Below are 22,465 nucleotides of genomic sequence, written 5' to 3'. Positions count from 1 at the left end.
CCTGGTGTACTTTCTTGCAGTGAAGAAATACAAACATTATACTCTCGATGGAAAATAACTGCCCGCCCCCAGGAAAGCTTAATCATTTATATACATACTGTTCGATCCCCATATTTATCCACTGCTGGCCATTGCCCTGGTACTTTGAGAATCTCATAAATTAAAGTACACTCAAATCCAGTATCCACTGAAACACAAGTGTTTTGCATAGTGATCAGGAACTAACAAATCTACAGTTCAATGTGGAGTCTGCAATCACTATTTGCCAGTAACATTGAGTACCCTACCAAAGGATATTTCCTTCCTCCACATTAAGGAGTTGAAGGGCAAATACCAGATCTCTCCCTGTATTTTACTCCTTTTACACTGGTGAACTGCCATCCAACCTTTAAACCTTCCAAAGACGCATATTTGGATTTCTGGCAATCACCCCATCTCCCACCAGGAACTCTAGTTTGACAGGAATCTTAACCACCTTTGCTTTCAAGTAACGTGGACGGTTACAACTGCCCTTTTCATCTCTCGGATGTTGTAGAACCTTCTGATTCAAACTCATCTGCCAGTGTAAGGCCTTCATATCTGCCAAACCTCTTCTTCCTCATAAAAATTGCACCACTCCATAGCATTCAGCAAGGCCATTGAAGACCCATTTCAATATTTCAATCCTATCCAGCTTTGTGGATTCAAACACTGGCTCTCAGATCCACATTTCCCTCAATTGCCTATCTGTCCTGTATTGTCTTCCTGTCCCTAATATTACCTGGTATTACCCATGCTGGTAATAACTGGCTTATAGGTGGCAGTCTATCAGGAACCTGTATCCCTCTGATTTCCCCAGATTTTTCGACCTTTGTCTGAAGGATGATTGAGTAGTTCTATTACTCAGTTTCTGTTTCTACTATACTCGGTTATTGCCTGACTATCTCTGACCCACCAGCTCCTGAATGACAAAGAGACATATTATTATTTATTAAAGCTGCTGGGGGCAAGTCCCAGTCGTACTTTTTCTTCTTGGTTATCTCTTGAGGTAGTTAAGGGGAAAGACCATCAGCTGAGGCAAGACTTGGTCTTGCAAGATATTTAGGGTTTGCTGTTTAGTAATAAAATGTTTACCTCTGTTAAGTCCAAGTCGCTTTGCGGTTGTAGCTGACCTACCTGAGTTCCTCTAAGGCCAAGAAACTGAAGTCTCTGGCTCTTAGCACCTCAGCAGGGGCTTAAATAAAGTAGCCTTGAGCACTTTAGCAGGGGATCAAGTAAAGTAGGAACTGCCTGGCTCTAATTTCCAACCTGCTAGTTAAAGTTACATGAAGAAAAAAGGAACTTTGAAAAGTGATTTTAATCTTTATTTCTAAGTTCTCTCTAAAAAGTTTTGTATGAAAGTTCTCTAAGAAAGTTCTAAAAAGTTCTTCAGGTCTGTTTTAAAAAGTTCTCTCTGCTCTCTTCTCTTTTTTTTTTTTTTTTTTTTTTTTTTTCCTTTTTTTTTCTTTTTTTTTTTTTTTTATTAACTTGAGTATTTCTTATATACATTTCGAGTGTTATTCCCTTTCCCGGTTTCCGGGCAAACATCCCCCTCCCCCCTCCCCTTCCTTATGGGTGTTCCCCTCCCAACCCTCCCCCCATTGCCGCCCTCCCCCCAACAGTCTAGTTCACTGGGGGTTCAGTCTTAGCAGGACCCAGGGCTTCCCCTTCCACTGGTGCTCTTACTAGGATATTCATTGCTACCTATGAGGTCAGAGTCCAGGGTCAGTCCATGTATAGTCTTTAGGTAGTGGCTTAGTCCCTGGAAGCTCTGGTTGCTTGGCATTGTTGTACATATGGGGTCTCGAGCCCCTTCAAGCTCTTCCAGTTCTTTCTCTGATTCCTTCAACAGGGGACCTATTCTCAGTTCAGTGGTTTGCTGCTGGCATTCGCCTCTGTATTTGCTGTATTCTGGCTGTGTCTCTCAGGAGCGATCTACATCCGGCTCCTGTCGGTCTGTACTTCTTTGCTTCATCCATCTTGTCTAACTGGGTGGCTGTATATGTATGGGCCACATGTGGGGCAGGCTCTGAATGGGTGTTCCTTCAGTCTCTGTTTTAATCTTTGCCTCTCCCTTCCCTGCCAAGGGTATTCTTTTTCCTCATTTAAAGAAGGAGTGAAGCATTCACATTTTGATCATCCGTCTTGAGTTTTGTTTGTTCTAGGGATCTAGGGTAATTCAAGCATTTGGGCTAATAGCCACTTATCAATGAGTGCATACCATGTATGTCTTTCTGTGATTGGGTTAGCTCACTCAGGATGATATTTTCCAGTTCCAACCATTTCTGCTCTCTTCTCTTAATCTTGCTCTTTACTCCATCTCTGATGTAACAATGCCCTCGTTTTGAATTCCTTACTCCCAATGCTTTTACTTCCAATTGCTATATATGTCAATGTAATCTTTCTTAGTCTTTTGTATCTTTTCTGGGAGAATAGATCACATGGTTTAGCCAAGCATCCTTTTATTTCTATTTTACAAAAGTTCACTAGAAGTTCAAACATAAGTTCAAATCATGAACAGAATAAGAAGTTTACAACAGAGAATGTGACTTCCACATCCATTAAGAGTAATTATCTAGCTAAACATTCAGTATTTGTCACTAGCTCAACAGGTTCATTGAAAGTTAAAAACCATAATTTTTGTATCTAAGGTATTAGTGAAGTTTTGTATAGATAAACCCAGTCAGTATTTTATCTTCTGTCCTTGAACCTTTAGTAAATCCTTAGTTCCCTTTTTATGACCTTTGGTTAATTGTTTTACAACCTCTTAGAATGCGCTCTAAGTTGTAGATGCATGCTTGCTATCTCAGAAGCAGTTGATTCATGACACTTGAAGACTGGCAGATTTCTCATTGCAGTTTTGATTATCAGAGAGAACTTAATAGTAGTCCTATTATAAAAGAGTTTAATAATTACTAATATAATTTTAGGAATTCTTATAGTATCATCATCAAGAATTAAAATAATCATCTATTTGTCTATACAGCATCATTACAAAACACTACATCACTGTTCTGCAGACATCTGCTCAAAAGAGTGAGCTAATACCTAGTGAGAGATATATATATCTTGGCCTTGCCTAGAGAAGCAAATTTGTCAACAACTTTAACAGTCCATAGCAGAGCCATCTCAGGAAGATCACCTACTAGGTCTGTTTGTTTGTTTGTTTACTTGCTTGCTTGCTTCTCCTTGATGGTTTCTGGCATAAACCTTACCCAATTAGCTTATATTACTTAACTAACCCATTTATACTAATCCACCTTTGTCACATGGTCCATCATCTCTCTCACAGATGCAATCAGTCCCGGCACATGATCCTTCCAACATGTCTCCAGCTGGTGAATGCTACTTCTTATTCTTTCCCAGAGTCCCTATCTCTGCATGAATATCTTGCCTTCCCTTTCCTGTTCTGCAATAGGCCATCAGCTCTTTATTAAACCAATTAGAAGTCGAAGGAGAAAAATGTTTACAAGACACTGAGACTGGTGATGCTGTACCAAAATAGCAATACCAAAACCCTGACAATACTCAGCTCTCTGCTGTTACTGAGACCAACATTTAAATGATACAAAGACAACCTCTACACGGTGCACAAGAATATTATTCCAAAACTCAGTCTCATCAGTGAGAGGCTCTTCTCCATACCTAAATATCTCTCCCAGTTGATGCTGTTCAGATATTGAGTATCTCCTGCTTGTGGCATCTCCAACACTGTGCCTATTAGGGTCATATCTGCATGCTGAACTGTGGACTTTCCTTCATCTGTGTTAACACTCAGACCTGAGGGCTTCTCTTCTGCCACTTTTACATCACTTTCTTCTCATTCTCTAAACTTTCCTCCTAAGTTCTAAATGTTTGGTTCCCAAGAAGGGCTTTTTAATAGATCCAGTTCTTACAGTGCTCCCGCAGAATCCTCCCCACTGTGAGAAATACCATGTCAGCATCTATGTCTCATGATTTTGCTTCACTCTTTCTTACAAATTAGAGGCTAGTAGTGTTGAGGGTTGTATCTGCGTGTCTTTTTTCTCATGAGAATTTCTTCCCTATATGGGTAAGTTCTTTCTGGGCGGACAGATGAACCTCAGTTACATGTCTTATCACCTATAGTAGAGACCATGCAATTGATGCCATAGCCTGCTTACCATCATATTCATGCCATTTCCAGGGAATGTGATAGATTATCTGGTCCATTAGTCAGTTGGAAAGCATCTCCTTTCTCAAGTCATAAACTTCAGCCATCCAGGAGGAATGCCACCACATTCCACACAGAGGAAGGTGATCACTCTAGGATATCTTACAAGGATGCTTAACTCTCAGGAAGCTCAGTCTTGGTTGCCTCACCCATAGCAGGAGAGAAAGGAAGCACAATATTTCATACATAATGAGGAAGGAAAGCCATGTCAGGATTGTATGCAAGGTATGCTGCACCCTCAGACGGATAAATCATAGTTGCCTTTCTTGTTACCCATCACAAAGGAGCACGTAGCTGCATCTCCCAGTCGGGTCTGTGTACTGGAGGCTATCAGAGGAGATCTCTGGCCTGGTCTGGTGAGAGTGTTCAAGCGAAGTGGAAAAGGCACAGGCAGGGAGGGGGAAGTGCCTCCACTGTCTCTGTTGTTGCCTCTGCTGCTGCTGCTGCTGCTGCTGCAGCTGCCCGGGCAGTTGCTGTTGCTCTGAGACACTGCACTGGCTGTGCTGTGCTGTGCTGAGCATGAGCTGAGATGAGTTAGTGGAGGGCTAACTAGGCAGCGAGCAGAGTGCAGGGGTTTCTGGTGATGAAAGCTTTGGGAAAGTGTTATAGCTCTTGTGACAGATGCTCTCAGATGACAGAGTAATTCCTACACATCTTTATTCCTTTTGGATAGGATCTTGTATACAGTTTGGGGGTGAGTTGGGTCTGACAGCAAGTACTTCTTATTTACCTGAGATGCCTCATCTACATGAGGAAGGACTTGTGGGCACTGCCCCTACATGACTGATGGCCACAACTCTTTCTATGGGAGGCTGAGGCTACATGACAGGGTCCTGGAGTCTGTATCCTACCATCCCTTCTGGGTCTCCAGGGCTTCAAGCCCTAACTCAACCTTACCAGGCTTCCTCTCACTGTCCACTGCTCTACACTTCCCCAGATCATATTTAATTCTGTTGGACTCTGTACAGATGCAAATTATATGACTCTTTCCAAAGAGACGCAAGCAAACATCTGCTCATTTCTGGTGAACCAATGAGTTTATTGAGGTTAGTTATTAGAGCACGCACAACTCAGAGACAGCTACATCACCAAACCATCTACCCCAACACAGGTGACAATTCATAAAAGCTGCATCCCTGGCATCTCTTTCCCAACTGGCATGTGACTCCATGACAGTATCTCTTCTTCCCCATCAGTTGGTTAGGTTACAACTTCTATAACTTGAGAAGTGACCTTGAAAATCTTTAATTCTCTCAACTTTGTAAGTCTTATAAGTTTCATGAACTTCCTGTCTTATGATCTTCCCCCCTCCCCACATATAGGAAGGTTGCAATCCAGAGGAAATGACTCTCCAGCAACTATATAGGTCTGTCCTTAAATTCAAAAATCTAGTTAGAAGGGCTCCTGAATGTTTATCAGCATGTTGTCTTTATTTAATAGATGGGGAAAGTTCACACAGCCATAGGACAAGATGCTTTTCAAATTTTAGTTCATAATGTTTTGGGTCTTTAATTTTAAATCCAAACTACTTTTCATTATTGTCTTAAATACAAATTCTCTCTCTCTCTCTCTCTCTCTCTCTCTCTCTCTCTCTCTCTCTCTCTGTGTGTGTGTGTGTGTGTGTGTGTGTGTGTGTGTGTGGTGGTGGTGTGTGACAGAATTTACCTGTAGAAAGAACACTTACCTTTTCATTTTGACTTCATTGCAGAATAGCAACTGGCGTCTTAAAAAAAAGCCTTTGATTACACCCATGCTGTTTGACCATCATGTGAAGTTTGGAGACACAATTACCCCAGCTGCATTTAAGACAGTAGCAAATATCACAGAAGATGAATCAAATGATCTTAAGAAGTCAAAAAAGTAACTATTATAATTTACCTCAAAATTGTAAAGCACTGTATTTACTTTAAGTTATTTGATAATATAAGAAATTAAAACTAGCCTAGCATAGTGGTACATGCCTTTAATCCTAGTACTCAGAAGGCGGAGGCAGGAGATCTTTCTGAGTTCAAGATCAACTTGGTCCACATAGCAAGTCTCAATCCAGCCAGAACTACAAAATGAAAACCTGTCTCAAAAACAAAAAAACAGACAAACAAACAAAAAACACAGAAAAAGGAAAGAAGGAAAGGAAGAAAGAAAGAAAGAAAGAAAGAAAGAAAGAAAGAAAGAAAGAAAGAAAGAAAGGTAACATCTTAGGACATATTTGTGGGCTAAAATATACTAGATTAATATTTTGAATATTTCCATTTAGAAATTAGATATGATAATATTTTACAAGTGTGGATGATAATTACAATTTTGAATTTTGTAAGGAAGACTTTTTGAGTTAGGAGGTAGTGGTATACACTTTAATCCCAGCACTGAGGAGGAGGAAGAGAGCAGACCAATCTCTGTGAGTTCAAGACCAGCCTGGTCTACAGAGTGAGTCCTAGAACAGTAAGGGCTACATAGAGAAATCCTGTAAAAAACAGAGAGAGAGAGAGAGAGAGAGAGAGAGAGAGAGAGAGAGAGAGAGAGAGAGGATGAAAAGAGGAAAAGACTTTTCCTAAAGTCATTTCTACTACTCTCATTTAATGTTAAATTTTATATAGAATTTTACTTTTTTAAAAAAAAAATGTCTGCCTAGACTCTTTCTCAGCTAATTTCTTTCTTTTTTTTTTTTTTTTTTTTTTTTTTTTTTTTTTTTTTTTGGAGCTGGGGACCGAACCCAGGGCCTTGCGCTTGCTAGGCAAGCGCTCTACCACTGAGCTAAATCCCCAACCCCTCTCAGCTAATTTCTTAGGAAGAGGTTCTGAACTGGGGGTGTAGCTCAGACACAGTGCCTGCCTATAAGGGAGATGGGGTATCTGATGTGCCATGGACCTTTCACTGGCATGAGAGATGCAGAGGAGAATCCAAATGTGCAGCAGAGTAGCATCAGCATCAGTTAGATGAGGTGTGGAGATTGTAACCTTTCCATTTACTCAGTGAAAAAAAAAAACAAAAAACCAAAAAACAACGTGTGAAGTCATGGAAACACTGCATCCTGAGGATGTTCAGTAATGTGTCCAAGGTCACACAGACAAGAGGCAGAAGGTGGATTAGGTCCAGCAATCTGTTTCAGTGCTTGTATTCTTGAATTTAAAACTTGTCATTATATATCTGTGGAGGGGTTTGTGTCCATGTGAGTACAGATACCCACAGAAGCCAGAAGAAGATGCGAGATTTCCCAGAGCTGGAATTACAAATAGTTGTGAGCCACCTTTAGGGGGGTGTCAGGAACTAAACCAGGGTCCTTTGGGAAAGCACCATATACTCTTAACTACTGACCCATCTCTCAGATCCAGGAGCTTGGGTTCCTCATTGATATCATGTCCAGCAGGATGATTGAACTCTTGAACTTGGTGCCTATATACAGTGTGACTATAGCAATTTATACTTATGTGAGAACAAGGTTAGGGATAATAGGGGTGTGATGACTTGTATATGCTTGGGCCAGGGACTGGCACTATTTGGAGGTATAGTCTTGTTGGAGTAGGTATGTTTCTGGGTATGGGCTTTAAGACCCTCACTCTAGCTGCCTTGAAGTCAGTGTTCTGCTAGTAGCCTTCAGATGAAGATCTAGAACTCTCAGTTCTGTGTGCACCATGCCTTCCTGGATGCTGCCATGCTCCTGCCATGATGATGGACTGAATCTCTGAACCTGTAAGCCAGCCCCATTAAATATTGTCCTAATAAGAGTTGCCTTGGTCATGGTGCCTGTTCACAGCAGTAAAACCCTAAGACGGGTGGTTAAGTGAGAAAAGCTGGGGTGTGTTGGGGTTGTTTTGGAGTTCTGTGAGGTCTTGCAAAGGTAGGTAGAAGTCAGGTCCAAATCTAAAGTTATGCGTTGTTTGTACTGTTGTTCTACTTGTCCACATTCTGATTGCGATACAAGTATCACTCTCTCAGACTTTTGTTACCTGAGATTTAACAAAACAATATCAAAATGTTTTCACTATGGAATTGTAAGTTAAGAAAAGGGAGATGGCTTAGTGGTTAAGAGCACTGACTGCTCTTCCGGAGGTCTTGAGTTCAAATCCCAGCAACCACATGGTGGCTCCCAACCATCTGTAATGAGATCTGATGCCTTCTTCTGATGTGTCTGAAGACAGCTACAGTGTGCTTATATATAACAAATAAATAAATCTTAAAAAAAGAAAGAAAGAAAAGGGAGTTTGTGACCTGGTATAGAGGCAGGTACCTATAATCTGATCATTTGGAAGGCAGAGGCAGGTGCATCAATAGTGTGAGGTAAAACCATTGATTTGGTTTGAGTCTTCAAAATAAGTGCCTTTCAGCCTTTCTGACTTAAATTAAAATTCGCCTCTACTTTATATTTCCAATTCAGCTAGACTGAAAAATTGCAGCCAGAGGCAAAGTTAATCTTGGTTTCCATAGAAGTATTAGAAGGTGGTAGAACTCTTCAAAAGAAGGGCCTTTGGAGAGGGCCTCAGGTCACCGAGAGATCTGCCTGAGAACATATTCCCACCCCTGCCTTTCAGGATGAGTTCTCCCATAGCCCAGGCTGTCTTGGAATTTGATATAGCCCAGGCTGTAATCAAACTCACTGTACCCTCCTGAGTTAACCTCAGGAGTGCTGGGCTATAAGATCATGATGTGAGCAGTTTTTTTATGCCACATAATCCTACCATGATAAACTACTCTGCTATGGGTCCAAAAGTAATTCGGTCAGTAAGTCATGGGCTGAAACTTCCAATGCTATGAGCCAAAGTAAAACTTTTCTTTTTATCTCTTTTTTTTTCCAGCAATAGAAAACTAACACAAAATCAGTACTATATAAATAGATCTTAACTCCACTATGATTAAGTGGGGCACATCTCAGAAATTGTGAGATACTCAATGGGTAAAGGAGAGAGTTAAGAGGGATCTAATTAGGAGAATTGGTCCATGGAATTATTGAGACCGGGGAGCCACAGCTAGGCCCTCTGCAGGCTAGAAACCTTGGGAAACTGCTATGACATCATGGCACCACATAAAAGAATGGAACCCTTGGTGTTATTTACCTATTGAGTCAACAGGGCACAAAAAGACACAAATGTTGTTTTCAACATTTGGAGGAGGTAGAGACATTGCTTCTAATAGTCTGTTGCTTCAATAAATGGTCTTGTGTCCAGTCATCACATCTTACACACATACCTTGTTCTGAGTGAAGACCTTAACTGATGATGAAAGAACAACAGGGTTCATGATGCTCTGGGGGAGTCCAAAGCATACGATCAATCGGTTACAATGCTTTTGGTTTTGCTTTTATGGTTGATCAATTTTGCACAAGTTGAGTATGTAACAGAATGAGTTACATTGTTATAAGTGATCTCAAATCACACATTAACTTGGTTGCAGGTTGGGTGAGAGTGAGTTATAAAGGCAAGCTTCAAATAGCATTTCTCAGAAAAACCATCCCCACAGTAGCACATAAGGGAGGTTAGTGATCCAATTTTCAGTCTTGAGGTTGAAGGCCTGAGAACCTGGGGCAAGGTGGGAGAACTTTTGTCTTGGAGCCCAAAGGTCAAGGAGTCTAGAATCCTGTTATCCAAGAACAGGCAGTGCGAATGTGTACTTCGGGGAAGAGCGGAAGCTAAGTTTCGTTTTATTTAGACTCCCAGAGGGCTGGACAGAACTCACCCATCTGCAGACAGATCCACTTCAATCCAGTAACTCTTGCACCCACCTGGTCTAGAAACACTCACTTACAGACCTACCCAGAAAGGATTATTTGCCAGTTCCTTAGGTAATCCTGAATCCAGTCAAGCTGGCACCTAAATGAACGACCATATTGTTACCAGGGTTGTCAAGGCCAAAACTTGGTCCCAGGAATCCTAACAAGCTAGGCTTAGCCACTCACCCATAATACATCATATAAAGAAATTACAGTAAAATGTGGAGAAAGCAAAGTTATTCACTGTGGCTACACTAAGTGGAAAAACAAATAAATAGATCCAAGGGCAGTTCTTCCCAACACACACACACACACACACACACACACACACACACACACACACACACACTTTCAGCATCCTGACATCAGGTTTAAGTTTAAACAGAAGGCAAGAGGTATACATTGCTAAGCAACCATGGTCAAGGTGTGGTCATGCCCATTCTTACTGCCTCAGCTCCAGAGTGCCCTGAAAGGTGGACTGACACTCTATCCACACTGGGCGAAGTCTCTCAGAAACCAGTTCCTCTTCTGGCTGGTGCTAGGAGTCAAGCCCTCTCCTTTGCTCAGCATGGTACTTTTTGAGAAATTTCTATTTCTTGGAGTCCATCACTTCAAAGAGTCTGATACAAGTTTCCCTCCTTAGACTATCTTTACTCCTGCTGGGATGCTTGTAATACCTAGAATAAAGAGTATAGTGAGATTCTCCATGTACTACATAGATGTTGTCATCCTATCCAATGGATGAATTGTCCCTGAGTCTACATATCACCATTTTCCATTCAAATCTGTCCCAAATATCTCACAGAACCAAGCTCTGATGTATGTTCTGGTCGGTTTATGAATACTGGCATCCCATGTGTACAGGTTACTATTCTGGCAGTACCACCCTGCTGACTATCAACAATACTTCAGGTTCCTTCTCTAGTCAGTCTCAGTCTTCTGCCTTCAATCTGTGAAATGGGCATGTTTTATTTCTCCAAATTTGTATTTGAAATCTGTTTTGTAAATTTTCTGCTTATTTTGATTTAGAATAACTTTCATTTCTTCCAGGTCTGTGTCTTTCAAATATAAGCCTAAACCCAGAAGTGATTTTGAAGAGTCAGATTTAAGACCACCTACTCTTGCAACAGTTATAAACTATGAAGAAAGTAAATTAATGGGTAATATAATTACTCTGTGTAATATAATTACTTTTATTTATTAATGAGTGCTACTAAATAGTGATTTATTAATTAATTACTCCTTCCTTCTTTGGTATCTTTTTTTTTCTTTTTTTTTTTTTTTGGAGCTGGGGACCGAACCCAGGGCCTCGTGCTTGCTAGGCAAGCGCTCTACCACTGAGCTAAATCCCCAACCCCCCTTCTTTGGTATCTTAACAATGTACTTTAACATTTTTATTTTTGTTGAAATAATTTGCATAACAAATAATTTTTTTATAATTCACTATACACACACACACACACACACACACACACACACACACACACACACCCCTTACTGCCCAGACTGAATTTGAACTCCTGGCTTCAAGAGATCCCTCTGGCTCATCTTTTCAGGAAACTTAAGACTCCAAGCATACACCATCACACCTGGTTCACAAATACATTTTTATGAATATATTTTTATGTTGGCATGGTTTTTTCATTTCTTTTTCTGGGGAGACATGAAGGAATAGCAATTCACCCCAGACAGATAGGGCACCAGCAGACAAGAAAAAAAGAAAGTTTCTGTCCAACTCTAGCCTGATGAATCAAAAATTCACTCAGACAATTTTCCACAGATGTACATGGCAGAGGGGTTGCTTGTAGGAGCACAGTAACTATTGCCAGGATACTCCCAGGAAGTCCCTCCCCCCAGCAGCTACACTACCAAAGAGCCCTAACCCTCAGTCAACCTTCCTACCTTCTGTATTTGCTGTTATGCCTTCTTCCCAGACCACCTGCGTCTTGGGACAGGGATGGGGAAAGGGGAGGGGAAGGATGGGGACTGGAATCTCACCAGAGAGCCCAGCGGCCCTGCCCTCCCCTGGGAAGGAATGTTAATAACTTCCTGCCATAGACCCACCTCTTGTACTGCTTTTATTTCCTTATACACAGAGGTCAAGATTTCCCATGTGTCACCACAGCACCTGCTGAGTCATGATAGCCAATGGTTGAGTCACACCTAGAGGAAATACTTCCAACACAGAGTTCGTTTTTTCATCTAGAAGGAAATGCTAGCTTTCCTTTTAACTCAACCCTAAGACTTTCACTGAATTTTTAAAATAAAAGTCAATTGCAAATCATTTCTTTAATTCAACATAGTTAGAGGATTAGAAATCTTAGGACTCCGTGGTTGGAGACCCCATAATTTATAAATGTTCCAAGGAGGTGAGCATTGTCTGTTACTTCTGTTTTTCTGTCATCTTCAGTCAGGTGATCAAGGTGTCATCAGCCTTCTTGACTACACTCAGACCCATGTTGCCTTAAGTCTGTGTTGTGCTCTGTAAGTTTTCTAAAGATGCACATACACACGTGACCTTTGCTCTCTCCATTCCTGCTTAGATACCTGCACACCCAATCAGTATCCTCCCTCACGATTCTTCTTAAAGTCCACTGATCTGGGTTGTCAGAAGCCCGGTGCTGCTGCTAAGTCCAAACAACATTTTTTATTCCATTTTCTTCTGCTTCTCCAGGCTCAGTTCATTGGTCATCCCCTCCTTTTTAAAACTCTCCACTTTAAGCTTTTGGGACTGTTGACACCAAACCTACCTCTCATTCAAAAGAAATTTAAAAATGGTTTACTTTTGACCCAAATATGAGTTGTCGTGGCTTAAGAACATGGATTCAGATCACCCCAAATAACATGCTCCGGTGTTGAAAATGTTGACATTATCATACTTAAGGAACAAAAGCTGTAAGTTAAGGTGTTTTCTGACTGTATTGGTGGGAACCTTAGATGGGCAGGTCACAGACAATGAGAGAGTCTCAGCTAGGGTTTCACAAGTTATCTGGTAACTTCCTTTCCTTTGGGGATGGCTGAATCTTGTGGTTGGCTACTTAACACATTTGAAAATGTTTGGTCAAGCACAGATGTGGGCAGTGCATCTATTGAACGACTATTGAACATCTAACCAGAGTAGCAGAGACAGTGTGTATCTGTCACTATAGAAATCAAAGAGCAAGGACTTTAATCTTGAAAGTTCATTTTATGTAGACAGTCAGTGATATCAGAAGCCACAAGGAATTTGCCTCAAGCCAGCTCCTGCTAGTGTATTGTCTAGGGAATGGGGACAGAGGCTATTAATCATTTCAAAGTTTTGTCTTGAGCTCCAGAAGGTTGAGAAGCCAGCCTGTCCACGAGATTCATGATGTTAGTACTTTTCTTATCGCTCCCCACACCTTTCCCTCATTATCAACTTTGTGTAGTAAGAAGCCTATATGCACCTAAGGCTTCCAAGTCCTGCATTTTTCCTGAGCCACAATCCAGGCTACATCTACATTAAAGGTTAACTCAGAACAAACAAAGCGTTAGCAGTGTGCATGTCTGGGCTGTTTTGATATGCATGATATGAAGTACAAATGCGTTCTCATGCTAGAATATAAATTACCCATATCTTGACTCTTATACTTTCCAATTGTTAATAATAACTCACATTGGCTTCACATGAAATATGGCATCTGCAGCCGAGCATATAGTAGTTAGTTCAGCCTCTGATCAGCAAGGGAAGCTGTGTAAGTCAGAGTACATTTACACCAGCAGACGGATACGCAGAGTGGGAACAATGGGAAAGTAGGAAAGCCACTCTGAGGCCAGGAAGGCTCAGGGGCCAGGAGGCACAAGAGAGCAGGTCAGCATGAAGGTTCCCCTCTATTCTTTATGTCAGAGACAGACAGTCTCATCAACTGCTTTAGCTTTTTGTCCAACTAACTAAGCCTTGCCTGTCAAGTTAAAACAGCATTCTTCTACATTCTTTACGGTCCTATGTCAGTAACAAACGATCTACAGTTGCCCATTTCCTAGGATGGCTTTCCTAACTAGACCTGACTTCTGTCCAATAGCCCCAATGGGCTTTTACCATTGATCAAGTCAGATGTTTAACTTCTGTGTAAGAGTCCTGAGTGGCATAAGGAGCAGTGACAGAGGTAGCCATCAGGGAAGGAAAGATCTATCTATGTTATGCTTTGCACTCAGATGCCAGTGTGTGGGAAACGTCCCTCTTGTTTTTAACCTGGTAAGGTAGTTACTTTCTTCACTGCTATGATAAACTATTCTGACAGAAGCAACTAAGAAAGGAACGCTTTACTTTGGTGCACAGTTCCAGGCGTACAATCCATTGCAGCAGAGAAGCTATGGTGGTGAGAGTGTAAGGCAGTAGTCATGTTGCGTCTGTAGGCAGGAGATGAACACGAGCTTAGGATGCCCCCTTTCCTCCATGCATATGTATAGTTCAGAATCCCAGCCCAGGATTCTGATAGCCGTTCCCACGTTGGGTATTGCCACCTCAATCAACTTCATCTAGACAATTCCACACAAATATACCTGGAAGCCCATATCCATGTGATTCTAGAGCCTGAAAGTTAACAATGATGTCAGCAATCATACCTGTAAGTCAGATTGGCTTTCCGGGACACCTATCCCATGAGTCTTCCCGCCCCTGGGGCTGTTCGTGGGCACAGAAGAGGAAGTCATTTCTATAATAGCAGGAGCCATTCCTCTGGTATCTTGTTGACTTGTGGCATAGGACCTGGTGAAGGTGTCATTACATATCAAGTCTACCCTTCGCCAGACCAATACAGTCTATAAAAGCAACACTCATTTTAACAAGAGAGATATGCTAATCTCAAGGCCAACAGTCCCTCCTTTAGGTCACAATAGGTCCCCATAAGTATCAGAATCTGTTTTAATATTTCTAAGAATAATTTGGAAGGTGTGTGAACACCAACAAAGGATGAAGAAACTTTCCAAAATGTATTTTTGCCAAGTATACTGATAAGCATTTATCTCAGCTGTCTCCTGACTGGGGAGGCGTCGCCATTAGAAAGAAAACAAGCAGAATAGTTATGTTAGATGAGTCCATTTCAGATCTCCTGTTCTTTGGATGTGAGGTTTAGTCTTTGATATCTTCTTCACATGGCATTGTACATCTGAGGCTTAACTCCAGCAAGGTACACTGCTGTCATCGTCACCAGAATCGCCTCCCTTGGGCCAGTCCACATCACAGTCAGTCTTTCAGAGAGCCTGTGTTTTCAGTTTTTAACAGAACCTGGTTACCAGGACACAGTGTCTAGCACATGCGTCTAGCTAGATAAGTTTAAAACCTATCCTGGACAGCATACATGGTTCCGAATTACCCATTTCTGGTCTCGTATCGACTTGCCCAGTTTAAGCCTGGTCTGGAGTGGCTGTGCATAAACAATGCCATGAGGGCTCAAGTGAAGCTCAGGGAAGCTACTTGTACTCTCTCCAAGCAGGAGGTAGAAACCGGTCCCAGTGCAGGCCTGTCGTGCCTCAGTTTCAAGATTGTCCCTTCTGAGGCATGACTCATCCTATCTAATTTATCTAAGGTTTGAGACCACCAGGAAAAAGGTAGTCTCCATTTGATTCATGTTTGTTTGTCCTTTGTGTGTTCTCTAACAAACAATGGTAGGACAGCTTTTATTATGTTCACTATTAAACAGTCCAAACCGAGGGATAATCTCCCTCAGCAGGGCTTTAATAACCTCGGTAGCTTTGTCAGCCTATGTGGGAAAGACTTAAACCAATCTTTAAAAAGTGTCAACACAAATCAACATGTATTTGAATTCTCTTCACTTTGGCTTTGGAGTAAAAGTTGAGTTGCCAATCCTGGCATAGGTCTTGACCTTGATTGTGTAAAATCTATTTTCATTGAGGTCAGTCAGTCTTTGGGTTATTTTGAAGAAAGCTATACATCTGGCAGATGTTCTTTATATGCCTTCAAAGAACCCCAGTTCTGCAATCCACAGTTTATTGTAATTAACCAGAGCATCTTTCCAAAAATAGACTCATGCAATTACTTAACAATTGGTCCCAGCAAGTAGGCCAGAAGGAATAGTTCCTCTCGTTTCTTCCTATTGTCTTATCCATGTTCAGTAATTCTCCAGCATCCTGGTTAGCCTCTATTGTCAACTTGACATGGTCATCTGAGAGAAGCCTCAGTTCAGAAATTACTTAGATCGGGTTGGTTTTGTGTGGCTATGTCTATACTGGCTTGATTGCCCACAGATGCAGAAGGGTCCACCCACTGTAGGCAGAATTATTGGCAGCGCTATTCCTTAAGAAGGTTAGCTGGTCCTAAGATGGATAAGAAAGCATAAGCCTGTGAGCAAGTCAGAGAGCAAGTCAGAGAGCAGCATTCTCCCACACTTCCTGCTTGAGTTCCTGCCCTGACCTTTTCAATGACGGAAGTGTAAGCCAATAAACCAGGAAGTGTAAGTCAAATAAACCCCTTCCTCCTCAAGTAGCATTTGGTCAGCCTTTTATCACAGCAACAAACCAGGACAAACATTAGCCTATTCTATGACAGAAGCAGAGCACCGAGGCTCAAATTCAGACCAGCCAGGGACGGGAATGAGTGTCCTCATGTGATGAGCTTTAGCAATGTCACAATTCGCATTGCCCACCAGTCAGTTTCTTTTAGTGCAGTGCTTCTGGACCCGTGGGTCACCTACCACCCCTTTCACAGGGGTCACCTAAGACTAGCAGAAAACACAGATATTTACACTACAGTTTACAAGAGTAGCAAAATTACAGTTATGACATAGCAACAAAAATAATTTTGTGGTTGCAGGGTCATCATAACATGAAGAAATGTATTAAGGGTCACAGCATTAGGAAGGCTGAGAACCACTGCTCCAGAAGAAGCTATAAGTGGAACTGTTGGCCTTTTAGAAAAGAAAATGTTACCTATGGCTGCAGCTTAGAGATCCCCACCTCAAAGAGGAATTTGTAAGTCACGTCTCCTAAACCAGGCACAATGCTGCATGCCTATAACTCCAGCGAGAGTAGAGGTAGCAGGATTCTGAATTCAAGGCCAGCCTTAGCTGTGAGCAAGTTTGAGGCCAGATTGGACTACCTAAGACCCTGCTTAAGAGAAAATGCACACAAACACACACACCACCACTCACATACAAACACTACACATAAGCACACACACACACACCACAACCACCACCACCACACACATGTACAAGCACACATATACATACATTACATACACAAAAACACACCCCGCCGCCACTACCACCACCACCCACATACAAACACACCAAAACACACACACACACACACACACACACACACACACACACACACACACACTACATACCACACACACACTTGGGTACCTACCAGGAAGTTACAGCCTGTTTTTATGACTTGACTGGAAGCAGGGCGGTGTGCTTTCCACACCTGAACATATTGTTTCTGCAGGTGGAGCTGACTGGTCAGGCTGGGGCTAAGCTATTCTTTACGTCTAGGGGCTACCTGTCTCATACAGCCTGACTCAATTTCTCATGGCCTGAGGCAACAACCCAACATTCTAGATCTACTACTCTGTCCTCATTAATATTACAATTAGGCCCTGCATCTGGAACCATCTCAGGAAAGGTAAGAGTTTCAGCTGGAATGCCCTGATGTGTTTCCCCCACTGCCTCCCTAGTCTTATGCACTATGAGCCCTCTATAAACCAAAAGGATAGTGAGCAGGGCCTATTGAATGCCAACCTAAAGACAAATTCAACCAGTCTGACAAGGTCATGCCAACAGGATTACTCAGTAGAATTCCAATTTATAATGTCTAGTATGAAAAAGGGAGTATGTGGCTAGTAGTTGCCAAGTAGCCCCCCACTATCCCACATGTCAAGGAGGGGGTGGGAGGGATAGTCTTAGTAGGGATGAGTAGCATCTAATGAGAGTACCTTGCAGGGACCAAGAAAAGGATGCTATTCCAGACTCCCCTCATTTTCTTCCCTGTCTTCCTTAGTTTCCCCTAGTTGTGAGAAAGCAGGTTCTGTGGCTAACTTGGCTTGGGCTGAGGGTCTTATCACTGATAGTGTCATATCCCTGACAGCCCACTAGTGTCTGCTATGGCTTCATCCTCCCCCTGACTGTAGCTTTTCCAAAACAGCTTTCACACTTCTATTTGTTTCGCTGATTTCCTTTCGGTCAAAGCCTGATTGTGCTCTGCCACAAAAGCCTGAACATCAGGAATTTCTCTCCACTTTCCTACTTTCCTGCTCCCTTGCAAAACCCATATATATATATATATATATATATATATATATATATATATATATATCCTTCATGCACACTAGAATAAGGCATCAGATCCTATTCCAGATGGCTGTGAGACACCATGTGGTTGCTGGGAATTGAACTCAGGACCTCTTAATCTCTGAGCCATCTCTCCAGCCCCCACAAAACAATTCTAAAATAAGTATAAGATAGTTACATAATTTAGAGATCCATTCAATAAACACATTTCCCTAAAACCAAATGCACAGAGTGACTCAACTTATAATAATTTATAATAACATGCCTCCTTTTCTTTTTTATGTAGTCATAAATAAGCATAGTTGGAGTAATTTGCTAGACAGACCCCAAAAAGCTGGCACCAGAAATGGAGGCTGCCCTGCCCATTCTAATAGTCCAAGTTGGGAATACCCAGACAGAACACAGTAGAAAGAGCTTTAAGTGGAGACACAAGCCATAAGCTGGGAAGAAGTAGAAACACAACAGAAAGCAGAAACAGGAAACAACTTTTTTTTCCTCCATCTTTATTAACTTGGGTATTTCTTATTTACATTTCAATTGTTATTCCCTTTCCCGGTTTCTGGGCCAACATCCCCCTAACCCTTCCCCCTCCCCTTCTATAAGGGTGTTCCCCTCCCCATCCTCCCCCCCATTACCGCCCTACCCCCAACAATCACGTTCACTGGGGGTTCAATCTTGGCAGGACCCAGGGCTTCCCCTTCCACTGGTGCTCTTACTAGGATATTCATTGCTACCTATGATGTTGGAACCCAGGGTCAGTCCATGTATAGTCTTTAGGTAGTGGCTTAGTCCCTGGAAGCTCTGGTTGCTTGGCATTGTTGTTCATATGGGGTCTCAAGCCCCTTCAAGCTCTTCCAGTTCTTTCTCTGATTCCTTCAATGGGGGTCCTGTTCTCAGTTCAGTGGTTTGCTGCTGGCATTCGCCTATGTATTTGCCGTATTCTGACTGTGCTATTACCCTAGATGCACAGAACACATGAAAGTCAAGAAGGATGACCAAAATGTCGATGCTTCACTCCTTCTTTAAAAGGGGAACAAGAATACCCTTGGAGGGAATAGGGAGGCAAAGGTTAGAACAGAGGCAGAAGAAACACCCATTCAGAGCCTGCCCCACATGTGGCCCATACATATACAGCCACCAAACTAGATAAGATGGATGAAGCAAAGAAGTGCAGGGCGACAGGAACCAGATGTAGATCTCTCCTGAGAGGAGACACCTTTTAAGCACAGGCTAGACATGCCTTAAGCTGAAAATCGAAGCAGAGAGTACCACAGTGTGATTTGCTACATGGAGATTACAGAAAGAGCCAGAGCCAGGAAAAGAGAAATCCCCAAACAGAACCGCTTGGTCGATGCTTGAAGTTTTTCCACTGCAGACTGCAGGGCCTTCTAGTCTTAGGCAGGCTGTGGGCTCTCTGTGGCAACTGAATGACTTACCAAGTCCTGAAGCTTTCCTTGCCTCTGTGAGCCAAGCATCACTGGAATACCTGGGGTTAGGGTGTCTGTCAGTACAGATGCCAATGAACAGGGGCAGGAATTTAATTTTTAAAGCGCTCTGCTTAGAGAGCTGTCAGTATGGTAGTGAGTCGGAAAAGCTGCCTTCCCCAGGCCACCTCCTGCTAGCACATTTTACAGAGGCCCAGAGCAAAGGCAACTAATCATTCCTAAGTCTGGGTCTGGGACTGGAGAGCTGGATCCGGGTTAAAGTGCTTGCTGCCCTTGCAGAGAACCCAGGTGTGTCTCGCAGAACCCTTATGGCAGTTCACAACCATCCGTAACTCCAGTTACAGGAGAACCAGTGCCGTCTTCTGGCCTCTGCTGGCACCAGATACACAGATTGTGCACACATGGTAAAAACACTCAATCATAAAATAAAAGTAAATAAATGTTCAAACTTTACGCCTGTCCTTCTGGTGGAGTGGTCAGCCTTGTCTCATGGTATTGATACTTCTCTCCCCATCTCCTCCTGCACCTTCCCCTCATCATTCTCTCTCTCCTCTCCCTCCCTCCCCTCCCTCTCTCTCTCTCTCTCTCTCTCTCTCTCTCTCTCTCTCTCTTTCTCTCTCTCTCCCTCCTCCCCTCTCCCTCTCTCCCTTTCCCCCTCATCCCTCCCCTTCCCTCTCTGTATAATAGGAGATTCACGCACACTCACATGTCTCCCAAGTGTTGCTATCTAGGTAACATTTAGGCTAAAGGATTACCTAGAACAGACCATTAGTGTGCAATGCTGTGCTACTGTGGTAGTCCGGATGGAAACAGCTCCATAGGCTAATATATGTGAATGTTTAGTCCTTGGCTGCTAAAATTATTTGGGAAGGATTAGGACATATAGCCTTGCTAGAGGAGGTGTGTCACTGGGAGTAGACCGTGAGGTTTCAAAAGACCATACATTCCCAGTTAGCAAGCTCTTTCCTCTCCCTCCCTCCTCCCTTCCCCCCCTTCCCCTCCCCTCCTCTCCCCTCCTCTCCTCTCCTCTCTCCCCTCCTGCCGTCCTGTCCCCCTTTCTTCTTTCTTCCTCTTCCTCTTCTTCCTCTTTCTTTTACCTTTCTCTCTCTCTCTCCCTCCCTCTCTCCCCCTTTCTCTCTCTCTCCCCCTTTCTCTCTCTCTCCCTTTCTCTCTCTCTCCCTTTCTCTCTCTCTCCCTTTCTCTCTCTCCCTTTCTCTCTCTCCCTTTCTCTCTCTCCTCCCTTCCTCTCTCTCTCCCTTTCTCTCTCTCTCCCTTTCTCTCTCTCTCCCTTTCTCTCTCTCTCCCTTTCTCTCTCTCTCTCTCTCTCTCTCTCCCTTTCTCTCTCTCTCTCCCTTTCTCTCTCTCTCCCTTTCTCTCTCTCTCTCTCTCTCTCTCTCTCTCTCTCTCTCTCTCTCTCTCTCTCTCTCTCTCTCTGTCTCTCCCCCCCCCTTTGGACAAGAATGTGAGCTTTAAGCTACTACCCCAGTCCATGCCCGCCTACCTGCATGCTATCATGCTCCCTGTCACTATGGTTATGGACTCTAACTCTCTGAAATTATAAGACCAAAATAAATACTTCCTTTTATAAATTGCCTTGGTTAAGCTTATCCCATCTTATGGTTTCAAATTTCATCAAAACAAACAAACCAAAAGCAGGGCAGATAAGAAGGACTTGATGGGTAAGGGCACTTTCCACACAAACTTGGCAACCTGTGAGTTCCATCTCTGAAATCAATATAAAGAGAAAAGAGAAAAACAACTCCATTAATGCTGTCCCCTGACCTCCGTATGCATGTGGTGACACGTGTAGCCACCAACCACTGGACACTTCAGTTGTACCATAGAAATGCTGCTTTACACTTTTTATCCTCATGAACGTCAGACATCTCTCTTGAGCTACATCCTGGTGTCTCAGAGCTCACACAGGCATCTTAAATTCAATGCCTAGAACAAGACTCATGATTCCTTATCTTCACCAGAAGTACTAACCACTCTTTCCCACCCTCCAGCATCCTCAACACAGCACACTGGACTGATAACCCAAATGTGAAGCTTACGAGTCACCTCTGATTTCCTGTTTCCCCCATTCTCAAAGCCCAGCCTGTCAGCAAGTCCTGTCCCTGCTAGTTCATCCTGAGTTCAGTCTTGTTTCTGCTGCCATTCTGACCCAATCATCCTCACCTTTTACTTAAAAGTACTAGCCTGCTTCCTAGCATGACTTCTCCCCATCTTCCCAACTATACCCAACAAAGATGCACATAGCACTAAAAGTTCATAGGAGAGCTACCCTTTCTAGATGTCCTCTTTGCCACGATTAAAAGCAACTTGGGGGAGTGTGGTGGTCTGAATGAGAACGTCCCCAGCAGCTCATGTATTTGACCACTTTGGCGGCTTTGTTTGGGGGAGTTTTAAGAGGTGCAGCCTTGTTGGAGGAAGCGTGTCACTAGAGGTGGGTTTTGAGAGTTTAAACATCTGTGCCATTTCAAGTTGGCTCTCACTACTTCGTGCCTTTGGCTCAAGCTTGGCTTCTAGGTCCCATCACCACACTTGAAGCTTATTGCCTTTGCAATCATAAAGTGTTCATTTATCTTGTCCTTCCAGGTCACAGGCCATCAAGGAAAATCGGGGCAGGACCTCAACAGGAACCTTACAGCAGGGACTAAGGCAAAGGTCACGGTGGAATTCTGCTTACTGGCTTGATCCCTGTGCTCATGAAATTGTCAAGGAACAAAATTTATTCATAAAAGACCTTGCAATTTTTGCCATAAAAATATTTCACCCTAACATTTTAGTTACTTCCCCTAAGTGAGCTATCGCTAACTGCCTGACCTTCCAT

General features: G+C 42.8%; 1 protein-coding gene across 17 annotated transcripts in view; it reads left to right on the top strand.

Moving 5' to 3' along the window:
* The window catches only part of C5h1orf141 (similar to human chromosome 1 open reading frame 141), a 63,679-nt gene that overhangs the window by 9,646 nt on the left and 31,568 nt on the right, over positions 1-22,465 (top strand). For 15 of the 17 annotated variants that reach the window (NR_197168.1, NR_197167.1, NR_197169.1 and 12 more), the window contains 2 exon segments: positions 5,919-6,070; positions 10,962-11,071. Coding sequence is in view for 9 of the 17 variants with exons in the window: in NM_001431220.1 (NP_001418149.1) it covers positions 5,919-6,070; positions 10,962-11,071 (262 nt within the window). In the remaining 8 variants the exon portion in view is untranslated. 17 annotated transcript variants of the gene reach the window in all.

Source organism: Rattus norvegicus, chromosome 5 (genome assembly GCF_021556685.1).
Source record: "Rattus norvegicus strain SHRSP/BbbUtx chromosome 5, alternate assembly SHRSP_T2T, whole genome shotgun sequence".
In the NCBI taxonomy this organism is placed as follows: domain Eukaryota; kingdom Metazoa; phylum Chordata; class Mammalia; order Rodentia; family Muridae; genus Rattus; species Rattus norvegicus.
This window is presented reverse-complemented; position numbering and strand designations above follow the sequence as displayed.